This window comes from Excalfactoria chinensis, chromosome 3, assembly GCF_039878825.1.
Source record: "Excalfactoria chinensis isolate bCotChi1 chromosome 3, bCotChi1.hap2, whole genome shotgun sequence".
NCBI lineage: Eukaryota > Metazoa > Chordata > Aves > Galliformes > Phasianidae > Excalfactoria > Excalfactoria chinensis.
Window position 1 is genome coordinate 50,714,611 of NC_092827.1, and position 23,777 is coordinate 50,738,387.

Sequence of the window (23,777 nt, forward strand, 5' to 3'; positions counted from 1 at the left end):
ACTATTTGTGGCATTTACCAGTGAGGCCACAACATGGCATTTTCAGAGGCCTGGCAGCTGAAAGGAATTTCTGCATTTGCTTATCCTACAGATTTCAGTAGATGCCATACACCGCTACAATTCCAAAGAAACACCATCAACTTGCCTCTGTGTAGGCCCTGGTGACACTGAAGTGATTGTACCCTGCAAACAGTGACAGAGCGCTCACAATGCTCCTCAAGTGTGCCTCTCACTGCAGCTCTATCGCGCTGCGCTAAATGTTAAGGCTGGGAGGGCAGAGAAACGGTATGCGCAGAGCAAACAGTGAAGGCATTGTTGTTTTATTCCCCAAGAATCCAAACCTCCACTTAATTAAAGACTGCACTGTTCAGTAGACATTATAGTCTTGAAAATCAGAAATTTCTCAAAAGATACAATTATAAAACAAGTGTAATTTGTAGCTGAAGAGTTAGAAAGCATTGGTGGAACTTAGTAGTCCAAGTCGCTGCTGAAAAAAGGGAGTTGGGAACCTTAAGGCCAATTGGTACTTTCACAGATATTACCCGTCAGAAATACAGGTATCTACTTCCCCAGCAGTCTGAAGGAGCCACTTTTCTCTACAGCCTCCCCTTCAGCAGAGTAACAGACAGAGTGGTGGGCTGACCCCAGCCAGCAGCCAGGTGTCCCCAGGCTGCTGTCACACTTCCCCTTCTCAGCAACACGTCCTGGAAGTTTGTGCTGGTGACTGATCTCACAAGGCACATTTCCGGCTTTGATGTAGCTTCACACTTCAACATTACGTTGAATCTGGAGCAAAGTTTTCAATACATGCAAAACTATTTCATTCTTATTTTTCTTTTCCTAAATAAAAGATGTTCTTACTTTAGGCAGACCACTTTGGTTTATTCAAATGCTGGACTACACATCACAGCAGTCAAAAAATAAAGAATCGCAAATAAACTCCAATGACAATTAAATATCTATTCCGTATCGAGTTCAATCGTACCTTTCTTTACTCAGGGATAAAACGTTATCTTCACTGTACACTAAGGCAACACAGATTTATTTTAAATAAGCAAACTAAGTAACCATAGAATCCTTATGTCAACTCCAATACATTTCAGTTGTTCATACGTGCATAAAATGCGGTCAGTGCTGGCATCCTGTAAACACTTTTTGTTATAAATATTTAATTAGACTGCTGGCAGAATGCAGTCAACAAACACAGTGTGATCCTCGTTTCCTTCTAACCAGTAGTCATTATTCAGTTAGCGTTTCTTTTTATTTAAACTGCTATCCTGTACTAAAACCCACACTACATTTACAGAAGAAAATCTGAATAAGGCTATCACAGATTCCAAATCTGTTTAAGAAATTTCCTTGCAACTACCTAAGGTACTGTAGAAGAAAAAGCCTATTTTCCTCTACTTTCACTTCATCTAAGTAAGAGGAACACGTACGTCACCCTCAGAGACTGAAAACTTGCACCTGCACTCAAAAATGTCAATTATCGGGAAAGGAGTTGGTCGAAATGAGGTAATTTGCATTACGCTAAAAAATAAAGTTTCCTAGATCATGTTGTTTCCTAATCTCAAGCATTGGAGCAGTCTACTCACTCAAGTTAAAATTAAACTGCCCATTACATCTCACAAATATTACACTATTGGACATGAATTGACAATGCTATGGCCATGCATATGTTTATGTCATTTCAGGGAACTGCATCAATTACGTGACTTTTTACAAACACTGCAAGGTATCTTTCATCCTCCTGTTTTCACAAACCTGTGTCCCAAGCTGCTATTCCTATGAGTGAACTTAACTCACTTCAAAGGAAGTAATAAAAGGCAACTGAATGTTACAAGCAGTTCACAACCTATGAAAGTTCTTTTAAGTCGTGCTCTTCCCAAACTAGTTGAGCAATTGCTTCTTCCTCTTTCCTCCTCTGCAGTCATTCACAGCTTTCTGTTAAGAATCTGAGGATACCTGGACATTATCTTTAAGAGTTGGGATACTTCTAAAGTTAACATAATGCGATAAGTTGCTCATATTCTCCATGTATGCACATACTACATACACGTTTCATATATGTTTTCATTAGTGTAGTATTTCCTCACAATATGATACCTTCACATGCTCCTTAAGTTTCCTAGAGATGAGTAGCTCTGCATAGTTTTACTTCCAAGTCACAGGACAGAAAACTAATCTATTGTGTTAACATGGAATCTGTGGGCTTCACCAATTGCATTCCTTGGACTAAAAGTTAAAGGACTTTTTAAATAACCTTTCAATGGAGGTTAATGTTTTCATTTATTCCTAGTTCCACATTCAAGAAAATAAGAACAAGTTTGGAGAGTACGTGGTATCAAAGTCTTTAACACTAGAGCACTAATGCTGCTTAAAGTTTTTAATTTCTCAGATCAGATAGCAGAGACGATGATGTTGGATTTCACAACAGTTTAATTTTTGCAAAAATCATAAACCACAACACACCACAGCAAGAGTAACACATTAAAATGAATGGAGGAATACATTTCACTTGGTACAAGGCTTATCTTCATTACGCCAAATTTCCTGGAGAACAGTGTAGTACTGTAAGCAATGTATCTACACCTGTGTTCAGACAAGTGAATACTAGAAGTTATCCTAAAGAAACAGGCTATGAACCAAGTCTTTCCAGTTTGCAGCTATGAAAGCAAAGTAATAAGTACAAAGATAGATTAGAAAAAAATAATGAAGGAAAGCATCACCAAAGAAGCTGAAATATCTGTTTAAGAAGTTCTTGATAAAAAGAATTATGAATTAAGTTAAGGTTAAATTGGCAAGTCAATACCAGTTAGAAGATCCAGTAAGACAGAATAAGTTCTAAGGGCAAAAGAACAAAGGTGATAAATTAACTTACAAAGCAACCATCAAAAAAGAAATATGAGATGTACTTTATATTAGAAACCAAACAACTTTCACAACAGGAATGCCCTGGGCAACAGGAAAGACACGTAAAAACAAGCCAAAAAAAGGCAGAAGAAAGAAGTAAAACAGTAGGCAAAAAAAAAAAAAAAAAAAAAGGAGAAAAAGTAAAAAATGCTGATTTTCTGTAAGTGAACTTTTTTCTTTCCATAAGCAATTTCCAGTATAAGTTTGGTGCCTCAATATATTAAAGGTTTTTCTACTTTTTCTAGCTCAACCCCTCCCAGACAATTTCTATTCTATTTCTATTCTGTGGCTCTCACCAGCAGATGACACAATATGTTAGAGATGACATGCAGAGGAATTAGCTTTCAGAAGCATTTTATCACGGAAGAAGAAATAATTAGAATTCTGTTTGCTCAGAAGTTTCTCTCAATGCATTCCACATGTCATATAAATAATCCTTTGATTCAGTTATAGATTTGAAGAGAAAAGTATCTTATGCAGAAGTTACACTAACTTAATTTTAACTACTGATTTGTTATGAGATAAAATCAACTCCATTCACATCATAAAAGCTAAGTTTGCACATCTACCTAATTCATTAAATAAAAACTATAATAATTCCTGTTAGAACAAAATGTAAAGATGTTTCTTCTTTACTGACTTAGCTAAGTTTATAACTGTGCTGCAATTTATACTATCAGTTTTTTAAAACTGATGGTACAGATTCCATAGATTTCCTTATAAATATTTTCTCCCAACATTCAACTAATTTCTGAAGATTTCGAAAACATTTTGAGTGATGTGCTACATGACTCCGCTGTGCACAATCTACTTCTATGACTGCCCTTTCACTTGAACATAACATGGCATGAACATTTCCATACTAACATCGATAAGCATTAACATTTGCTTATTTGATAAGGACTTCAAGAGCAGCCCTATTTTTGACTCCGTAAATAGAAATAAGTTTCACATTAGTATTTCATAATGTATGCATGATATGAAACTCCATAATCAGATCCCTCAGACTTTCACAAATTGCTGTTCAGCTGCAAAACCAAAGAATGGAAGAGCTGGCAAGACACCACAAGCTGGATACTGATGTTGTCTACTAGTTATTGTCACAGATGCATTGGATTTTCACCTCTGTAAATGGCACATCTCTCACTTTAACCCATGAAATTCACCCTAATTGTGCTGGGGTGGGTGACAGGTGCTTGGCAAAGCAGATTTCTGTAAATCATCTGCAAATAAAACAGTATTTTCTTGTCACGTTTAGTATTACTGTGCATTATAAGATGCTTTTGACTTCTAATAATGAAGTATAGAATTCCGACTCAAAAGCAGTAAAATTAAACAATTTAAAAACAACTACTGCAGCCTGGGATCTTATCAGCCTCCTCTGTAACAAGGAGACAAGCTACTGGACTATCATCAGCTTCCCCACTAGAACCAGTGCATTAGTCCTGCACCATTATTTTCCCCACACCAGAATCTTCTCAGCCCAGTCCTAGAGACTGCCCAGGTCCCTCTGGGCAGGAGCACAGCCCTCTGATATATCAGCTACTACTCCCACTTAAACCACCAAAGTAGCCAAGGATGCTCTTTGTGTATGCTGGTCATTAATTACCTTTATGATGAAGGTTTAAGATAGTAATTAGAAGAAGATCCACTCAGGGAAGGTATGAGACTAGATAGCACCAATATGTGCAAGCTATGCTTCAGTGAAGAGAAAAGTAAGCAAAAGGAATCTATCCAGAAACCTATGAATTTTGTGAGAATAAAAGGCAGGCTCTAATTCCCAAAAATTCTTCAGTGCTGTGAGCAAGCGAGATGATGAACGAGACAGAAAATAGCTTTTAATTTACATGACACATCTGAATGAGAAAGGAGTCAGCAAAAAACTGACAAATCAGTTTCCATACAAACACCAAAAAAGCTTTATTTTGTTTTTTTCTTTTTTCCCAAAACTTAAACAACCTACAGAGCAAAATGTTTCCCATGACTATTCTGCTGAATAGTACAATAAGTTGAAGAACTAAAAAATAATGTTGGCATAATAATGACAGTATGCTGGCTGTGTTGTAAAATATTTGCACTTAAAGACACTTTTCACTCAGTCTGGATTCTTGTACATCTATTCATGTTCCAAAATATACAACAACACAATTACAGAAAAATCTCAGAGCATAGATCAGAAATTTCTACACGTTTGATTTCTCAGAAGGTTTTAAAAGATGTTTCCTTATTCTGTTCAAGTAGAGAACAGTAATAAAACATGTTTCTCCATATCCTCAACATTCTGTTTTATAAATTAGATTTGGAAACTTTATTTAATGTCTGCTTAGAACTTACTTCTAAATTATTCTAAAAAAAAAAAAAAACAACAAAAGTTTTTATAATGCTTGAATTTCATCTATTTCCATAAATAATGAAATCAATAATTTCATTATTCATTCTTCAGATATTCCACTGATTCCAGTCTTCTGCACCCTGCAGACTTCTTGCAAATTCAGAATACAGTGCAATTTATAACATCAAGCAAAATAAGCTGGGATTCTCTTAAAGCCTTTAAGATTAAGAGGTCAGGTGAGAGGGAAAACTGCCATTTCTCCTTACATTTACTTTAGATCAATTCGTAAGTACGTCTACATATTATGCTGAGCTGTTTAAAGCTTATGACAGGAAAGAAGAAAAAGTTTCAGTAATTCAATGATGCTAATGCATGCTTAATAAGTATCAGCTGAAAATCAAGAACGGAGACCTCTGGTAGAATAATTTCCTTCCAAAAACTAATTGGGTTCTTAGTACACTCAAAGGTGGAAAATGCTTCATTAAAAATAAATAAATAGATAAAAAAATCTACTTCCCACCTTATTCTACTAGAAATTCTCAAAATAAAAGAATCTAAAACCTAAAGGATTTGTCTAGATCAGTACCCTACAGCTAAATGATAGTAGGTATCACATGTAGAAATTCATAATAGTTGTTGCCTGCTTCAAAAGTAGCAATTTCCATAAAGAAATTTGAGCATGAACTCAGCAACAAACTTCAGTCCCTTCAGGCAGAAAATAAACACACACCCTGTGTACTGGAAGTTTAATACTTAAAGTCAGAGTGGTTTTAAAACAAACGTGTTCTTTAAGCACAACCTAAGGAAACTCTAAAAGATCATGATTACTGAGAGGAAATACTTGACTAGTAAAGGAAGCACAAGTTACTATAAATTCTGTTAAGGAATTTCCCCCTTAGAAATATCAGAAGCTCATCTATTACTCTGTAGATCGTTCTATACTTTGTCCTTAAGTCACCATGGAGAAAGCAGGTGGTAAGAATAACAATTTGCTTCAGGGAAGATAAAGAGCTGCATATAGCAAGAGACCCTTAAAATTTTTGTCATTCCCTCTCCGCTCTTTCAAGTTCTGTTCTTCATATACGTAGAAGCTTTTTGTCTTATTAATTCTTGAATACATGTACTTTTGCTTATAGATGATGCATGTAGACCTGGAGATTCAAACATGGTCACTGCTGATACTTCGATAACTATGAGAAACTAATAGCATCTGCTCAACATTAAAACAAGTTCAAAGAATTAAAAAGAAAACTGGCATATTCAAAAAAAATAATCAAGTATGAACATATGATAATTATCAACATAAGTGGCATCCTTTCCTTTAAGGTAAAGAGCACTGTCATGTTATCAAACTGATTCACCAAAGCACACGTGTAAGCTATTTTTAACAAGTAATATTTACAGCAAGTTATGGTAAGACAGCAATAAAACAGTGAAAACATGAAGAAAACTTGATTGGATTCTGGCATTGCTGACCAAAATGAGTACTAAGTGGAAAGAAACAAAAGAGAAAAAGCAATTGATTTGAGGCATTCTAAATATTCATAGTTTAGAATGAATGACAGTGAAACTGTATATACAGACCAAGAAGGAAATAAATAAATCGAGCATCTGCAATGTAGTCATGCACTGTGGGGAAAAAAACATTTTCTGAAGTCATATCCTCATAGCTATCCATTTTTATATCTATAATTATGAAGTCTGTTAAATTTGAAAGTATACACTTCAAATTATCTCACTGACAGAAGATCTGGAATACAACTTTATTCTTCCTTTCCTATAATTTTCTTTTCACAATTAAACTTAGATCTAAAATATTAAAGAACTTCTGTTGGACTTAAGGTTTGGATACTATGGCCAGACTTGAGGGAGAATATTCAGAGGATGTCAAAGCTATAAAAGCCAAGAAGCTGTTTTCCAGTAAGCTTACTCTTAGTCAGATCGTAAATCAGATGTTAAATCTTAAGTCAGATTTAACAGACAAACATATACAATGCGTAATCCAGAGATTTATATTTGTAAACAGCCCATGATTTGGTACTTGAACACAACTTTAAATAAAAAACACATATTTTAGACTTGTAACAGAATTCTATTTTGAGGCATTTTTTTTAAATATACATGCAACTGAGATTATTATTTTAATTGAAACTAATGAACTCAAGGCAATTTTACTAACACGTGTGAATCCACATTGTGGAAAACCTTTGTCCTTTGCAAAACACAAATAAAACAGAAAACACAAGTACTCAGAGGTGATCTCTGGGCAGCTAAAACTGTTTTGTTAATTGCACTTTATCTTCTTTGCTAGTACAACACATTTTTTAAGGACAAAAATAGATATGGAGTTCAAAAAAAGAACAGTTATCAGAGCCCAAATGATAGCAGTGGGAATGTAACCTTGTAATGTGTTCATTAGACACACAAAAATATACTTGCTAAACTGTGAATGAAATGAAAAAATTTTCTTTTTCTCAGTAATGAAAGAGGGCTCTATATTAAAGGCAATATCTTACCTCTAGATCACAGCTGTATTCTGTGCCATCTAGGAGCACCACTTTACACTGCACAGTTTTAATTTTCTTAGGAGGCTTCTGGGGGATACTTTCAGCTGTCTGTACTTCTTTTGTTTCCCTTTTTTCCTTTTCTTCTTTTTCTTCTGCAACCTTCTCTACTTCCATTTCTTTTCCATCTTCTTTGGCTGGCTATATAAAATACAGTTAAAGAACAATGTGATAATTCAAGCTCATAAATGACAACATTTTTATCCTGCTCATTGCTTTTAGAAGCCACTAATTCAGAAATTAAGCTTTAATAAAATGTATGCATATTTTGGAAGAGCTGTAACCTGTGTAAGCATTGAAGTCTAACACTTTGGGGACCAGATACTGAAAACAAACGAAAAAAACACCACAGTTTTTCTGTTCTTTCTCTGGAGTCATAGAAGGTGCCTCTTTTCCTTTTTAGTCACTAGAGTTTTTTGTTTTGTTTTGTACTAACAAAAGTTTCTTTTTAAACTCTGGGTTAGAAAGTAACTTGTGAAACCCAGTCCAATCTTCCTGCTCAAGCAGAGTGAGCTACAGCAAGTTGCCCAGGACCGTTTCCAGGTGGGTTTTCAGTATTTGCACTTACAGACCACCACTACAGCTAATTTGCACCTATTGACTCTTATTATTTCTCTGCATACCACAGAGAAGAGTCTTGCCCCTTCTTGTTCATTTCCTCCCTTCAGATACATTGATCCCCTCCAACTCTTCTCCTTTCCAAGCTGAAGCGTTCCAGCTCTTTCAGCATCTCCTCCTATGAGAGATTCATTATGTCCTTATTCACCCCTGTGGCTCTACAGAATGTGAGGTTTGTGGATTAAGAACTGATACAGAACTTGTACACATCAGGACTCAAACACTGCAGAATAGGTGCTGCTTCCAAACTCAGTAGCAGACTCCTAGAGCAAATCAATAAGAGCAACTGCTACAAGCATGGTATAAGGTTAAGTACAACAAGAGATTGACATCTAAGGACTCTGAGATAACTACAACAGATAACAAATGGATTAAGTCACTAAGGAGCTATTTGTGCAATACAAAGACTTCAGAAGCAAATCTGGTTAAGAAGCTTCTCATTTCTACTGTAATAGTCAGTTTACTATCCCTTTGGACTATTCCAAAGGATGATGTTACACTAAAGCAACAGCTAAAACAGCTTGAGTCAAAAAAGTAACTGTTGTGCTGAAGAATTTACTCATTTCAACCCAATAATTGCCATTTTTTCCTTATATGACACCAATAAAGTCTTACATGGTTTATATACATCATGAAGTAGCCCTCCACCCCCTCAGAATTGCTCCAAAACATTCATACACACTTTTCCACACCTACCTGTGTTTCTGCACTACTAACAGAGTGTTTTTCTTCTTTGTCATCTGCTTTAGCATTATTTTTAGCCACTGTTTCTAAGCTCCTTTTTGGCTGAGCCATCCCCTCAGATGGATGGCTTTCACTTTCTTCAGCTACTTGTTCTTCCCCTGTTGCTCTTTTCTTGGCCTCATCTTTGGGCTCTGTCAAGGTATAGGATTTTTGTTTCTTAAGCCAGGGAGGAAGGAAACGAGAAATACCCTTGCTTTCAGATGAATCTTTTTCCTTCTTCTGGCTACTTGGGCTACTAGGGCTAGTTGGTGCTGGGACAGGAGAATCTTGAGTTTCTTCAGAGGACGCCTTCCTGGACTTATCATTTCCTGGAGTTTCTGAGGCTTCTTCAGGCTTGCCCTTGGCTTTGTCCGGTCCCACCTGCTCAGAATCTTTCTTTACTTCAGTCTCAGAGCCAACTTCAGTTGTCATTGTCACAGCTTACACTAAAAAATAAAAATGCAGCAATAAGTATTGCATTATGTAGCATCACTACTTTTACTGACTTAGTCACAGTAATTTGTAACAACAGTCTACAACAATTGAAATTAAAAACAAATAATACTATATTAAGATATGAAAATAATATTAACATCATTTGTTATTTCTCCAAAAAGCAGCTAAAACTCAACACTCTTGTCCTTTGCTGTGTGACACTAGATTTTACTGCTTTGCTACTCTGAAAAATGTAACATGATCATGTTTTTCCTCTGATTTATTGAAGTAAACCAACAAAAATAAGCCCCAGAAAATCTAACAAGAAAAGATCAAAATAACTGGATCCTACTAGAAACCACTGACGCTGATTCACAACCTTCTTCAAACTATTATTTCTAAACTAATGTTCAGTTCATTTGTCTGAGGATTAGCAAATTAGTTACAATCATATTCATAACTTGGAAGCTCTGCATTAAAATCAATTTCCATCAGTATTGGCTACTAGCAAGGAGACAACTACAATCACAATGGAAGCCAAATAGAAACCAATGTAGACCACAGGAAAGCAGGCAGTACCTCCAAGTTCCTAAAGAACATTCAAAGATTCATCAGTAGTCAGAAATGAAGTCTTAATTTGGACCACCCCTAGTGAAAGATATAGAAGTTAATAGATGCCTGAACATACCAAAGAGAAGCCCTTTTGGAAGAAGAGATGGGCAACATTTAGTCAAAGGAAACAAACTTGATAGTTACTGCACTAAGATGCTTAGAAGTAGGAGCTTTGAACTGACTACAGGCAGATTCATATTAAGTAAGCATCTCAAGTCCAGAAGTTTAACTATATGGAAAGAGTGTTTCCTTATTCATTACTTTAATCGGCTTCACTATCTAAAACAAAAATAATCACCATTAGGAAAATCAAAAGAAGATTTTGTATCTCTACTACTACATTGGAGACTTCCAAATATAATTCGAGCATTAATATTAGTTACATAGCTATTTTCTTATAATGAAACACTCTTCATGTTATTTATAAACTCTGTTACGATAAAACATTAGGTTTAAATATTTATGTATCCTATTATTTCTCAGAGGTAACGGGTATCTAAAAGGTAAATTTCCATTTGACTAGCTGTAGAGATGAAAGGATTTGCTACTGAAGACATACATTAGTATGCTAGTTCTGAAGTTGCTACTAGTCAAATTACATTTTGCTTATGACATCAGATCTTACAGAAAACTGAACTGCTGCTGTGACAGGTATCAATCCTTATTATAAGTTTGTACATCAATAGTTTTCCAAATTTATTGTTTTCCAAATATAAAACTAAGCAACTTCCCTGAAAGAAAAAGAAATCGTGGAATAAACCACTGTGCTTAGAAAAATCAAATTGGAGGTTTCATTGTTAGCAGACATGGTGATTATTCTTTTCCTTTGTGCATTTCTGATTAAGGTGTAATTTCTTTTAAGAAAATAGCTAAGATATTTTTCCAAGAATTCTGAAGATCCGCAACTGAAATCGAGTGCTTCAGGTCATGAAGCCTCTGATGTTACCTCGATACAATCTAACAGGGCAAGCAACCAGTATTTGGAAACTACTTTTACTTCATCCCCTCCCTGTTCTGAGAGGGAAGAACTTGCAAAATCACACCCAGCTCTGTTTCTTAATAGCTAACAATGGAGAAAACAGATAAGAGCCAGACAGAACTTCTCTCAGAAGCATGATCTGAAAAAAAAACTAAACCCATTTATTCTCAAAATTCACCCATTTGAACATCAACTGCATCTTTCCTTCCCCTCCTGCTCCCAAAGAGGCATTGTGAACTTGCATTTGCTCTTACTAAATAGCACAACTGTACAAAGTACTTCTCCCCTCCCTAATTGTAAGGCTGCTAATAGGTAAAGATTTTTCCCTAACATACCACCTTCAAACCACAAGGTAACATTAACTATATACTTTATTTTTAAATAACCAATATGAATGAGTCTTGCAGCAAGAAGGGAAAACAGAACTTTAGGCACCTAGTCAAAGATTACTGAGGTCTGAAGAACAAGAAAATCACAGGAGATGATACACTTGTTGGTGATCGTTGTTAGCACAGTGATAAAGACTGAAAGAATTCTTTGAACTCTAAGAAATTAATCAGGAACGAGAGAATACTATTTTGTTGTTTGATTCTACAATCCTTAGGGAAACAAAATCATCCCTAAAATTTGTTTGGCTACATTTACTAAAACTAAATTATGATTTAGCCTCAGCAATATTATCTCCCACTGAAAACACTTCTTAGAAACATAAACCAATTGAAAAATCAACCTTTATCCTTACAATTCTGCCCAAACTGCCTCTTAATTCAATATTGTCAGCTTATTTTCCATGTAGTAGCCAGGTGTGGAAAACCCACATTGCCAGTCTTTATACTGGTCAGCAGATGGTGCCATAATAGTTCTAAAAAATCAGTAGAACAATTCACAGGTCCAACCAAAAACAGCAATAACAGTCCAACTTCAAGCATGGTTCATGAGTTGTGACAATAAAGTCTATGTTTTAATATACTCTTAACATGAGCTATTTTTAACAGATAGCATTTCAGAGATGCATACAGTAACACTACTTGGTGATGCTAAGTATTATTTACCTGTGCACATGAGCAGGTGGATGTCTGAGTAGCCTCTACATGTGTATATGTGCACATACCCATCTCCAAGGTCAGAAAAGGCATGGAAGAGCTTCTATCCAAAGGATACCAGGTCTTCCACAAAAGCCAGTTTCCAAGGAACTCCAGACATATGCACGGTGGCTATCAGTCCCAAAGTTAACAGAAATAATACTGCAAGAATTTCTTGCTGAAGTTGCTATTTAAAATAACAGGTGTTCTGTTACTCTGTTATTTTAAAATCCATGTGATCATACAGCTGACTACCTGCATGCATACCCTGTTTTCCTTTCAATATAGCATACACCTGAGTTACCAGGAAATACTTATGTTGGGATAAAAGTGTTTAAGTCAGTAGAACCAAGAGGTGAAGCACAAGAAAAATACTGCAAATGTGTTACTGTTTTTCATAGAATACTCAGAAGTCATCAGTAAAACTGAGAAGTCCTTACAAAAGATACTGTGAAATTAAACAATACTTCTGAGTCTATTATCTATGTGAGTGCTATAGCAGTTCTGAAGACCACCAAAGAGAACCATCAAGGATGTAGACAGTAAATGAAACGAGGCAGAGAAAGCTATTTCTAGCAAAAATTGCACACTGAGTACCTGCAGTCTAGATAGAATACCCTCACAATGAAGCTATGATGCTGACAAGTTTCTGATTCAAAGCAACTCCAAAAAAAGTTACTGCAGTTCCTGTTGGTAAAGTCAAAATAGATTCAGCAATTACGACTATTTCTCAGTGTCTTTTCTCTATTAAAGCATTCGATGAGAAGTTTATTCGATGAAGTTTATTCCCAATCACGTCGGTGCTCCCATCTCTTCATAAAGCACATATTGCAGGCCATCAGTTCACTTTTTTTCTGGTGACTAACCTAGCTAGTGCAATCCATACGCAACTTAAATTGAATCATCCTTTAAAACCAATAGTATTAAGAGGTACAAATCCTCAGAAAGCAAAGATCACTACAGCACAAGCTGTTTTGCTAACTTTGGTCTATTGACACCAGGTAGCAGTCTTAAAATTGTACAATAGAAGGTATTTAGAAAACACTGTTTCCTAAATTAAATGAAAAACACTGAAGACTGCATCATTTACATCAAAAGCTATACAAAATGCAAAGATTATCATAACAAAGGCTTTCAACAAACAAGAACATAAATACCATTCAAGTGCTACATGAAGACAAGTTGTGAAGCCAACAATGAAACACTTCTGGGATTACATTTAAGCAAATAATTACCTTTTATCCACCCCAATGGAATCCATACCACACACAGAGGCAGTGAGAGTCTCTCACTCCTGTATTATCTTTACAATAAGTAGATCAATGTATCAAGGCTACAAGTTTCAATAAGAGGTATTGAATTTGAATCAAGAAATCTCTTTGCCAGAATACATATGCACATACAGAATCTGCTTATCAAGTTAGCATTGTGCTGTTCCCTAGCACTGAAAAACATGCTGCAAGCTGAGGAGAATCCAGTAGTCTTTTTGAAAAGAGTTATTGAATAAGTGACCCCACCCAAGCCCTGACACTGCTAGAGAAGGGCATGCTCAGTGGAAAAACCAGGATTTAGTTCCAAGTCTTTTCATTCCAGCAGCCAGAAAACGCTCACAGGTCAAGTGACAGCTCTGTTTTCCAGTTATCTGTCCAACAAACTAAGAACAACAGTTTAAGAGAAATCTCTCCCTATCTTTGAAATTAACACTGTTCACTCTGAGCAATGTTTTCTCTCTAGCCTCCTTTCCCTTCCTTCAGCCCCATTCCATACCACCAAATGACTTGGTTTCTGTGGCACATATCCACTACAACACAGATTAGTTTCTAATGTGTCAGCAACATCAAAAAGAGTTTATTTTTTCTACTTGCAACATTAACTTTACTCTTGTTGCAAGTATGCTTTCAGGACACTTACAGTAACTTCATTAATTACTGCCCAATTCAAAACCATTATTCACTCGTTTACTCACACCCAAGAACTCTTTTCCTCAAGCACACTGAGAAGCCTCAGTCCGATAACACCTCTGGATGCTTCAATCCCAGGCATGCATGATTATTTTGACAATTATCTATTTCCTTCTCAGTGAAAGCCACAGAATGAAATAATACCATTCCTCATGTTTAGGAAATGTACAAGACCATATAAAAAAGGGAAATAGCCACAATAGCAGTACTCAAACTCAGGAAAAAGAAATGACAAGTGACTAATCTGTGCTTTTGATATAACGCACTAGTGACATCTTACATGCAGAACACATCTGTGAGTAGCTTTCATGAGCAGATGTAGCCATTAACTTGGTAATGGGATTAGATGGTTGGACTAGATGATCTTGTAGGTCCTTTCCAACCTTCTGATTCTATGATTTCATCAGTACATCAAGACTGAATATTACAGACACAGACTGAGATCACACTAATAACGGCCTGTTAGCTTTTTACTTGAGGTAATCCAGTTTAGAAGCAGTAGTAGAAACCTTCTGGGAATGTATGGCACTGTCTGCTCTGCCATGTACGAGAATGAAGTTCAACATTCACAAAACTTTGGGGCATAAACACCACAGAAGTGCTTTTTTAATGGCAGCATCAGTTCTGTATTTCAGATAGAATGTACACGTCAAAGTTTTTGCCATCATCAATACATACATTATACAGCTCTTTAGCAAGATGGTTCAATAAATCATGAATGTTGATGTTGTTGAAGGAAATAAAAACAGAAAAAGTAACATTTAAGTTATAAATGACTTCATATTGGTGATAGATGTAAGATTCTCTTGCTATTTTTTCAGTGTCTTTTGTTTTTTCGTGAATCAGGATGCAAATGAAGTACAAATGATAGTAGCACCACTTCCTACCAACAGTGAAGACAGTTTCAAATACTTGGTTAATACTCAGCATCTCCAACAATTAACCAGTAATCTTAATCTGAGCTTCACAGTGAAATCATTCTAGATATCTGAAGATATTTCTAGATATGTGTAGATAAGCTGCAGCTGAATCCTGCTGCCATTATGTGAATTAACTGTTGAAGAACCTTCAGAGATCTTGACACAAACTAGAGATATAACAGATCAGAACTGACACCACATATAAACAATAGTTAAAAACCACTGCTGCTACAATGAGTAAAACGCAATTCCCAAGTCTCTCTCAGCTATCCTATAAAACTCAAATTTCACAAGCAAGCCACCTGAGATGTCCTGTGATGGTATTTTTATTTTGCAGCCAATACAAACTTACAGCATCTTTCATGTGCTGCCAGAACACAAGTGCTCTCCTGGAAGAGCAGAACTGCTCTGCACTATATTCTTTCCCTCTGAATACTTATAACACACATAAAGCGATATACATAAAGCTGGACATAGCAAACCTCCTCTTACATACTTATACTTACTGTAGAATATAACAAATATCTGATAGAATTGCTTTTCAAGAAAGCACGCACCTACTGCTCCATTGGGAGCATAGCACTTCCAACCCCAAAGCAACAAAACACAGTAAAAGAGAGAAAGATGCCTCTTAGCTGAGCAAACAACATTAGCAGCCAAAACTTCAGTCCCATAGGCTCTCCTGAATGCTGGTATTTGATTAGCAGAGCAAAAAATATCAGCAGTTTTGTAAAAGGTTTCCACTTCTCGTGGCAGTGACTTCCCCACTAATAGTATTTTGACCACTACAACATCTCTCGGCTAGATAAACTGAAACGATTCTCTAAAGGTCAGAAATAAGGCTAACAACACTAACAAAAAAATGCAAAACAGAATTTTATCCAAGTAGTGCTGTGTTTGAGCCTCTACTTCAGCACTTACTGCATTTGTTAGTCATCTAAGTGCTTTAGTCAGCTTGTGCTTTCTGGAAGGACATTCCCAGCATGAAAGATTGTAATATAAAACAGATAACAGGATATGCAGGAAATCCCCAAGGGAGCAACTATTTAAACAAAGGGTTTTTTTGTTGTTTTTTTTTTTGTATGTTTTTTGTGTGTTTTTTTGTTTTTGTTTTTTTGAGAATTAGTAAGAGATAAAGAGATCTAAAAACTAATTCCTACATGTCAAGAAATGAATAGAGGAATATTCATGACTGTCCTGCAGATGAGGAAAAAAAAAAAAGCTAGTGACTTGCAATGACATTTTCATGTAAATATGCATCACAAAGTACAGTTTACTAGAGCAGACACACACTGCAGAAAGCTTTTTAATGAACACACACAAATGCAGACTGTGCGTTGTTAACAGTGACCCTATACAGCAAATTAACTTTGAAAGCTCAGTAACAATTGTAAGCATACACAAACCCAAGCTGACAGAGATTTAACTAATAGTTTCACTACAAAATTACACAGCAAAACATTCTGAGGTACACACCATAAGACAGATTTAGTTGAACGAAAGTCCCATAATGCACAGATTTGGAGGAGTTCTTTTTCTCCTTTTGGGCTCAACAGCTGACAAAACGTGCTTCAAAGCTTTTTTGTTTGTTTGTTTTTCAGCTTCCAACATGCAGCTCTTCTCTCGTTCATATTAAATTTAATCTTGGATCTAAGTCCATATTTAAGCTCACAGTTGCAGATCTCTCCCATTATACAATCACAAAACAGTTTGGGTTAGAAGGGACCTTTAAGATCATCTAGTCCCAACCCCCTGCGTTAGGCAAGGATCACAGAATCACAGAATAACCCGGGTTGGAAGGGGCATCAAGGATCATGTAAATCCAACCCCCCTGCCTAGCAGGGCCAGGATACCTCCCTCTAGGCCAGGTTGCCCAAAGCCGCATCCACCCTGGTCTTGAACGCTGCCAGGGAAGAAACATCCACAAATCAACATCCACCATCAATAAATCTAAGCTTTTAGCACTCAAGGCACATACATCCGTATCACTGTTAAGATAGGAAATGCACACTTACAACAGATTTGACTTTTGGGAAGCAGAATGAAGGATGCATAACTGACACTGAATACACATTCAGCAAGAAGCCTGGATACAGAAATGTAGTAGAGGAATGCTGTTATTCTCTTTTTATTATTAAAAAAAATAATAATTTGGGGAAAAAAAAAAGTAAACACTGAAAGAAAAAGACAACACTGGAGATAAAGTCAGGAGTAAAAAATGGGGTGGGAGAGGGAAAGAAAACAGGAAACAGCCGCTGAAGACAAAACAGGAAAAAAGGTCATATTTGTGTAATAGCCAAAAAACTACAGAGAGGCCAGAAAGGGGGGCAGGGTGGGAAAGACACAAATCCTGATATGGGTGAGGTTACAGTGTAGAAATAACTGGACAGAACACAGCATCTTCATGTGCAGGTCCTGCAGCTTCTAGAGAGAAAGAACGGTCACAGTGGATACTGTGACTTCATCCTCATATAAATATTGCCCGGTTAAAGCTTTAACATGAAGTTCATGTAAGAAAGGACAGATGTATAAAAAACTATGAAAAGGGATGCTGCACCCTCATGATACAGCTTGCACAGAACAGTTTTGTTGTACGCTTAAAATAGCATACAATCAAATGCCCCTTAAAAAGCCAATACATTAATACTAGCCAATACATTATTCTTTTTTTTCCATCTTATTTCAAGACTTGCTCCAGAAGCATAAGATGTGAATAGACTGAAACTTCCCTCGCACCCCTAACATTTGTTTACAAGTAGGGAATGCATGCTTTGAATTGGCTAATAGATTAAGCCAGCCACACCAGCCACATCTAACCCTCTGCCCACTCTTGAGCCCACACCCATCATTCAGCAACAACCAAACCACTGCTATGCTAGTAGCACTGTCTCCATTGAAACCAGAAGTGCTAACTCTGCCTTTTGTGTCTACTTCATGCACTCAGTCTAATGGAAACCAGGACGTTTTACAAATTACAAGCACTTGTGCCACTTGGTGAGTAAAACATGTTGATTACCAGTAACATTTCAACCTAGTTAATGTACTCTCAAAAGAAAACAGAACCTAATGATGTCTTCTTAAATTGACAAAGCGTGCTGCCAAATTCAGTGCACATCAAGGAAGTGTTCTGTAAATACAAAACAGCAGAACTGAAAGTCTGTCATCTTATTTTTTAATTTATTTTTTTCAAGTTATAGTTCAAATGGTCTATTATGAAAAGCTAGTAATGTGGTAGCAAATCTGACTGCAAAAAAATTAAAACCCATTTACTTAGGGCGAGTTTAGTAAGTAACATATGAAAACAACAACTAAAATTAGATTTGTATTGAAGTCATAAAAATAGCATTAAAGTGACTTTCTTTAGCCTTGGTCAACATACCTTCTACAGCTACTGATGGTGCCCTGGAGATTGTTGGTAAAAAAGAGGTATGTATAAAATTAATAGACAATACAATTGTCGCCAGCAATTCACACTTGATGAAATATCACTGCACTGCACACTGAGCTTTAGAATTGGATAATATTATTCAAATTGTCAAAGCTGTGAATTTTATCAAGTCCAAGGGACTGAATCACCCCGAGTTCCAGGAGTTCTTTAGATGCATGCGTGCTGACTATGTGGTTGTCATCTACTTTCCTGGAGGAAGGTGGATAAGTCAGGGTAAAAATGAAATAAAGATATTATAACTTGTAAGATGAAATCAAGTTGCTCACAGAATCAAAAGGAAAATTTGTCCTAAAATAAGATTAAAAATGAGTTAGCATTTGTGTTAGATTTGACTGACACGTTACTAGAAAGTCAGGGTGCCCAACTGTATCAGAAGTCTGGGTTGCACCCAGATAGTTTAGAATCTCACCCGAACAGTAAGAAAATAACTGATTCAATATGCAAACTGGATTTAATTTAAATTACACTCACAAGAGAACAGCTGTTTATGAAATTATGTGAATGTTTTTATTTGCTAACTCGTGGTGATTAAAAATAAGGCAATTCACATACAGTACTTCAAAAACTATTCAAGCAATCACAAATACGCCATAGATAAATATTTAACAACGATCAGAGCTTTAGAAATACAGAATACATTTCCAGAGCTAATTTTTCCAAACAGAATTACGCTCTAGTCCTGTATAGGGATTTTGTTTCTGCCCAAAACCAACATGACTAATTTACTATAAGTAATTCCAGGGAGGATGAAGCAAAGGGAATTCAGTTCTTTCTCTGTGCATCATGACATGCATCCTTATCAGTGTTCTCAATGTATTCAATAGTTGGAAGAAAATGACATAAATCTTAAAACAGATAAATCAAATATGAGAATGGTATAAGTTGCCAAATTTCTCTGCTCTACACTCCCAAGTCTGTCATTCTGAAAAAATGTAACTAGATTATGTTCCCTATCAATATTTGAGAAGCCCCTCTAAGTTCCATAACTGAAGAGACTGCAGGCATAGAATCATAGAACTACTCAGGTTGGAAAAGACCTCAAAGATCATCAAGTCCAACTGCAGCCTAACTATAGTACCCTAACTCTAACAACCCTCTGCTAAATCATATTTCTGAGCACCACATCTACACGGCTCTTAAACACATGCAGGTACAGTGACTCAAGCACCTCCCCAGGGAGATTATTCCAGGGTTTAACTACCCTTTCCGTAAAGAAGGGTTTCCTAACAACTAACCTAAACTTACCTTGCTGCAACTTGAGGCCAACTTGAGGCCAGGTAAATCCAATGTTGAAGTTCATTTTCATAGGGAATCTCCTTCAAGAATGATCCCCTGATGAACAGAGATAAAGTGGAAGGCCTAATTACCTCAAAGAACCTGTTCGACAAAAAAAAAAATCCAAGGCAAGGCATATCTAGAAGAAAAAAAGGATTCTACACTGTCAGCACTGACAGTGACCTCCTTTAAACTGTTTCAGATGGGATGAACAGCGTAAGTCACCAATCCATTTTGCTCAATCTGAGACAGGTTTTATGCAGCACACTGTACTGCACAGGCTACATTAATCTGTCTACAAACCAAAACACGCAGAGCTGCATCTGCCCCTGCCTGTCAACAAATAACAGCCCTCATCTTCAAGAAAGTCAAGGAGTACCTTTATTTGAAGAGGAACACTTCCAGTTCAAAGAATGACTTCAGAAGTTTCAAAGAAAATATACATTGTGTTATTCAACTCAGTGCTGGCTTTGTTTGCAGACCTCATGCAGAGGTGGCAGACGTATCACATTCTCTCTCTCTCTGTTTTGACCATGAGACTATCTTCAGAATTGGCTCTGACTAATCCTTAGCATATCCTTTAGTAAAAGAAAATAAACCCAGCAGGAATGAAAATCAATTAGAAAAAAGAAAAAGTGTAACACAAGAGATGCCATTTGTCTTTTCACTAATTCCTAGTATTACAAGACTGTGGAAAAAGAAAGAATACTGAAGTCACTTGGAAGCTGCAATATTTCTACATCTTAGCATTTAATCCCTTCAGGAAACTCAGCAAGAAGAAGAGGAATGCTAACAAACTTTAAGAAGCTGTGCTGGAGCAAGTTTTTCTTCCCCTAGTTTTTAAGCATTTTGTAGACAGCAATCCAAGAAAAGCTCTTAATGTTTAAAAATTAAGTAGATGGGGAAATAGCTAATATTTGTAAGTTCAAAAGCTGCCTATAAAGCAAAGAGCATTATTTCTTTACAAAATTGCTTATCACTTAATTTTTAGGTTGCTCTTGTGAAAGAACCTCAACAGATCCAACAGCTGATTTTAAGATATCTCCAAATTTATTAAGAAAGTGACCAAGAACTTCTGTAAGTAACTTTCCAAAGGAAAAGAAAGTGCAGAGTTGTCACGTAAGATATCTGGAAAGCCTTTCCAAAGTAGTGCAGTCTAATCTTTCAAGACTAAAGGTTTGTTGGTTGCTGTTCCCCTACCCCATAAAGGATAACCAAAAGCCATAAAGGTCAATACATGACAAGAACTTCAACGTTTAAGAGTTGGCAGTAATGCTCCAATCAAATGTGTACAAATGCCTGCATAGATGTTTTTTAAGATTTCATTCCTTCTTGATGAAGATCAATAGATTCCAGCAGAACACAACATCAGTATTACTTTTGGCATCCCTTTTGTGATTATCAATTATTCCCACATAGTCAAGTTATTCTATACATTAATTTTGGATTCATAGTATCATAGTATCGTGCGAGTTGGAAGGGACCTTAGAGATCATCGAGTCCAACTCCCGGGTTTCAAGCCCCCTGCATCACAGGGGGGATTCGAACCCGGGCCCTCCAGTGCCACAAGCAGCAGCTTATACCACTGCGCCACTGGGGGCACACAATTCATTTCACTTAATGATGCTCCATTATAATCTTTCATTTGGGATTAGGTCTCCTACTATTAAAACTGAAGCTGAGATTTGTTTTCAAAGTGCAGCATAGAACACAAGAACTACACCACTGAGGTAAAAGTTTTAGGAAGACATGGTTTGATTGGAAACATTTAGAAAATGGATTATTATCCTCAAATATGATTTTAAAAGTAACAATCCTAGCTACAAAACAACAACAGGCTTTTTAATTTAAGAGAGACAGGTTCAGCTTCTTACCAGGCTGAGGACAGCGTTCCTTTTCATGAACTGGCAACACATGAGTCAACACCATCAGTTAACATGCTTGTATATTAACCAACAACAGATTAAGTCAAGATGAATTAACTAGCTTTTGATAAAAGTAACAGGTCAGAAACCTTAAACTATTATGCAACAATTTTAAAATTAATCTCCTTCTCTCCACTTCTCAGCATACTTTTACAATATCAACACTGAAAATGCTGATGGTATTTTAATAAACAGTCATTTACAGTAAACAAAGCTGTAAACTCTTTTCCCTTCTACTTCCTTGTCTCTAGCGCATCCATTAGACAACCCTGTTGATTCTGTCCTGCTTTGATGCTACTCTAACAGAAGGTACAGAAGGGCACCCTACTATGAAAGGTAAGAAGATAAAGTGTTACAGATTCTACCAGGATTGCTAGAAGTTTGACACAGGATAAGTTTACTAGTACAGATGCAGTAACATCACTTTGAGCTATCAGTCTTCTGAATTTAGGTTTTCATTTCTGAAAATTAGTAGGGTAGAGTTTCAATTAAGTTTTTTTACTAGTACATCCTTCTTGCAAATCTCATTGCAGGATACTGAAGCCCTCCAAAGAAGCTTTTACACGCAAAGTCTGCAGTTGAATAGCATATGAGAAAGACTGGAATCCATGAGCACTTCAAAATGCATGTGGTAGTAACATCCTACCAATAGACTTCACAACCAGTTGATGCCCCTTTATGTTGGATTAACTCTGAAGGAAGACCAAACTACTCTTTACTATGAGCTGGTGTTTTCACAACCTTGCATTACCCATGAAGATTTATTTTTCCCCTACAAATCAAACAGATAACAGCTATAAGAACCAACCTAGCCATGCCCGTACCCTGCATAGCACAGCTGACCACACGTTATTCCTTGTTTAGTAGCAGTGTGCACAACATTTAAAATATCTCCCCATCAGCTGTATCAAAATACCTCAAGACCATCCGAACAACCACATTAAACATTTTAGAAATAAATGTATTAGACAAGGTGTAATTTTTCTCCTTACTATTGCCTAGTATGTTACTTACCTCAGTATCTTGACATGCTGACTCTAATACAACTATTCACAAGACTGGCAGACTAAAGTTCTTACTTCAGTGCTTCATTTTTGCTGCAGGAAGCGAAAGGCCAAGTGTCACAAGGGAACAGAGGCCGGCATGCAGACAAGCTAGCACACAGGGTGCTGTGCCAGACCAAACAGGCTGATCTCAAGTAGCAACCAGCAATATTGTTTTGCATACTTCCACGAGCCACATTATTTTCCTTTGTCTGAATTTAATACATAGTCATAAAACAATCATTTTAGGACAGAGATCTCATGTCAGTCTGCATAAGATAGGGTATGTGAAGGTAATAATACACAAAGTTTAGTAAACACATTAAGCCTGACATGTAAGCAGGATCAACAAGGACAGCAGCTATAGACCTGCTAAAAAGTGAGCTATATGTAATACAGATTCACCCTGACAGGAAATACAATGGAAAATAGATTAAAGAAAGAGTCCTTTCAATATCTGCATCACTTTCAGACAGAAATGCATTCTCATTCAGACATTGTTTCATTTTTGCCTCTCTCCATTTTCTTAAGTTAAAAAAGCAGACATGATATGAGAACCTATAAGAAAGATAAGAGTTTATAGATATTCTTCTCAATAGGCATTTAAGTCACATCTGTGCTGATAACACTGCTCAAAGTATCAGACAGCTGAGATGTCTGCACCCTCACTCACACACTCAGCACTAGGAGAATACAGTATATATATATATGAATATACACACACACACACACACTCTGCACAGAATTCCATTTGCCATGTATTCATAAGTTGATGGCGAAAAGAATAAAAACCTAGGAAAGAAAAGAATTAATGGAATCTATCAGGCTCCTGTTGAAGCAAAACAGACTACTACATACTGCAATACCGAATATTACATATACTCAAAGATGCTTGTTACATAGACTGGGCTAATCTTTGGCTATATGCATTCAGAGAGTGAGGCTAC

At 36.5% G+C, this 23,777-nt stretch overlaps 1 protein-coding gene across 15 annotated transcripts in view; it reads right to left on the reverse strand.

The window, feature by feature from the left end:
• Positions 1-23,777, reverse strand: part of EPB41L2 (erythrocyte membrane protein band 4.1 like 2) — a 92,682-nt gene that overhangs the window by 44,562 nt on the left and 24,343 nt on the right. For all 15 annotated transcript variants that reach the window (XM_072330994.1, XM_072330996.1, XM_072331002.1 and 12 more), the window contains exons 3-4: positions 9,124-9,596; positions 7,762-7,950 (exon numbers count right to left, since the gene is read on the reverse strand). In XM_072330994.1, the coding sequence (XP_072187095.1) occupies positions 7,762-7,950; positions 9,124-9,582 (648 nt within the window). In that variant the 5' untranslated portion in view covers positions 9,583-9,596. The remainder of the gene's footprint in view (positions 1-7,761; positions 7,951-9,123; positions 9,597-23,777) is intronic.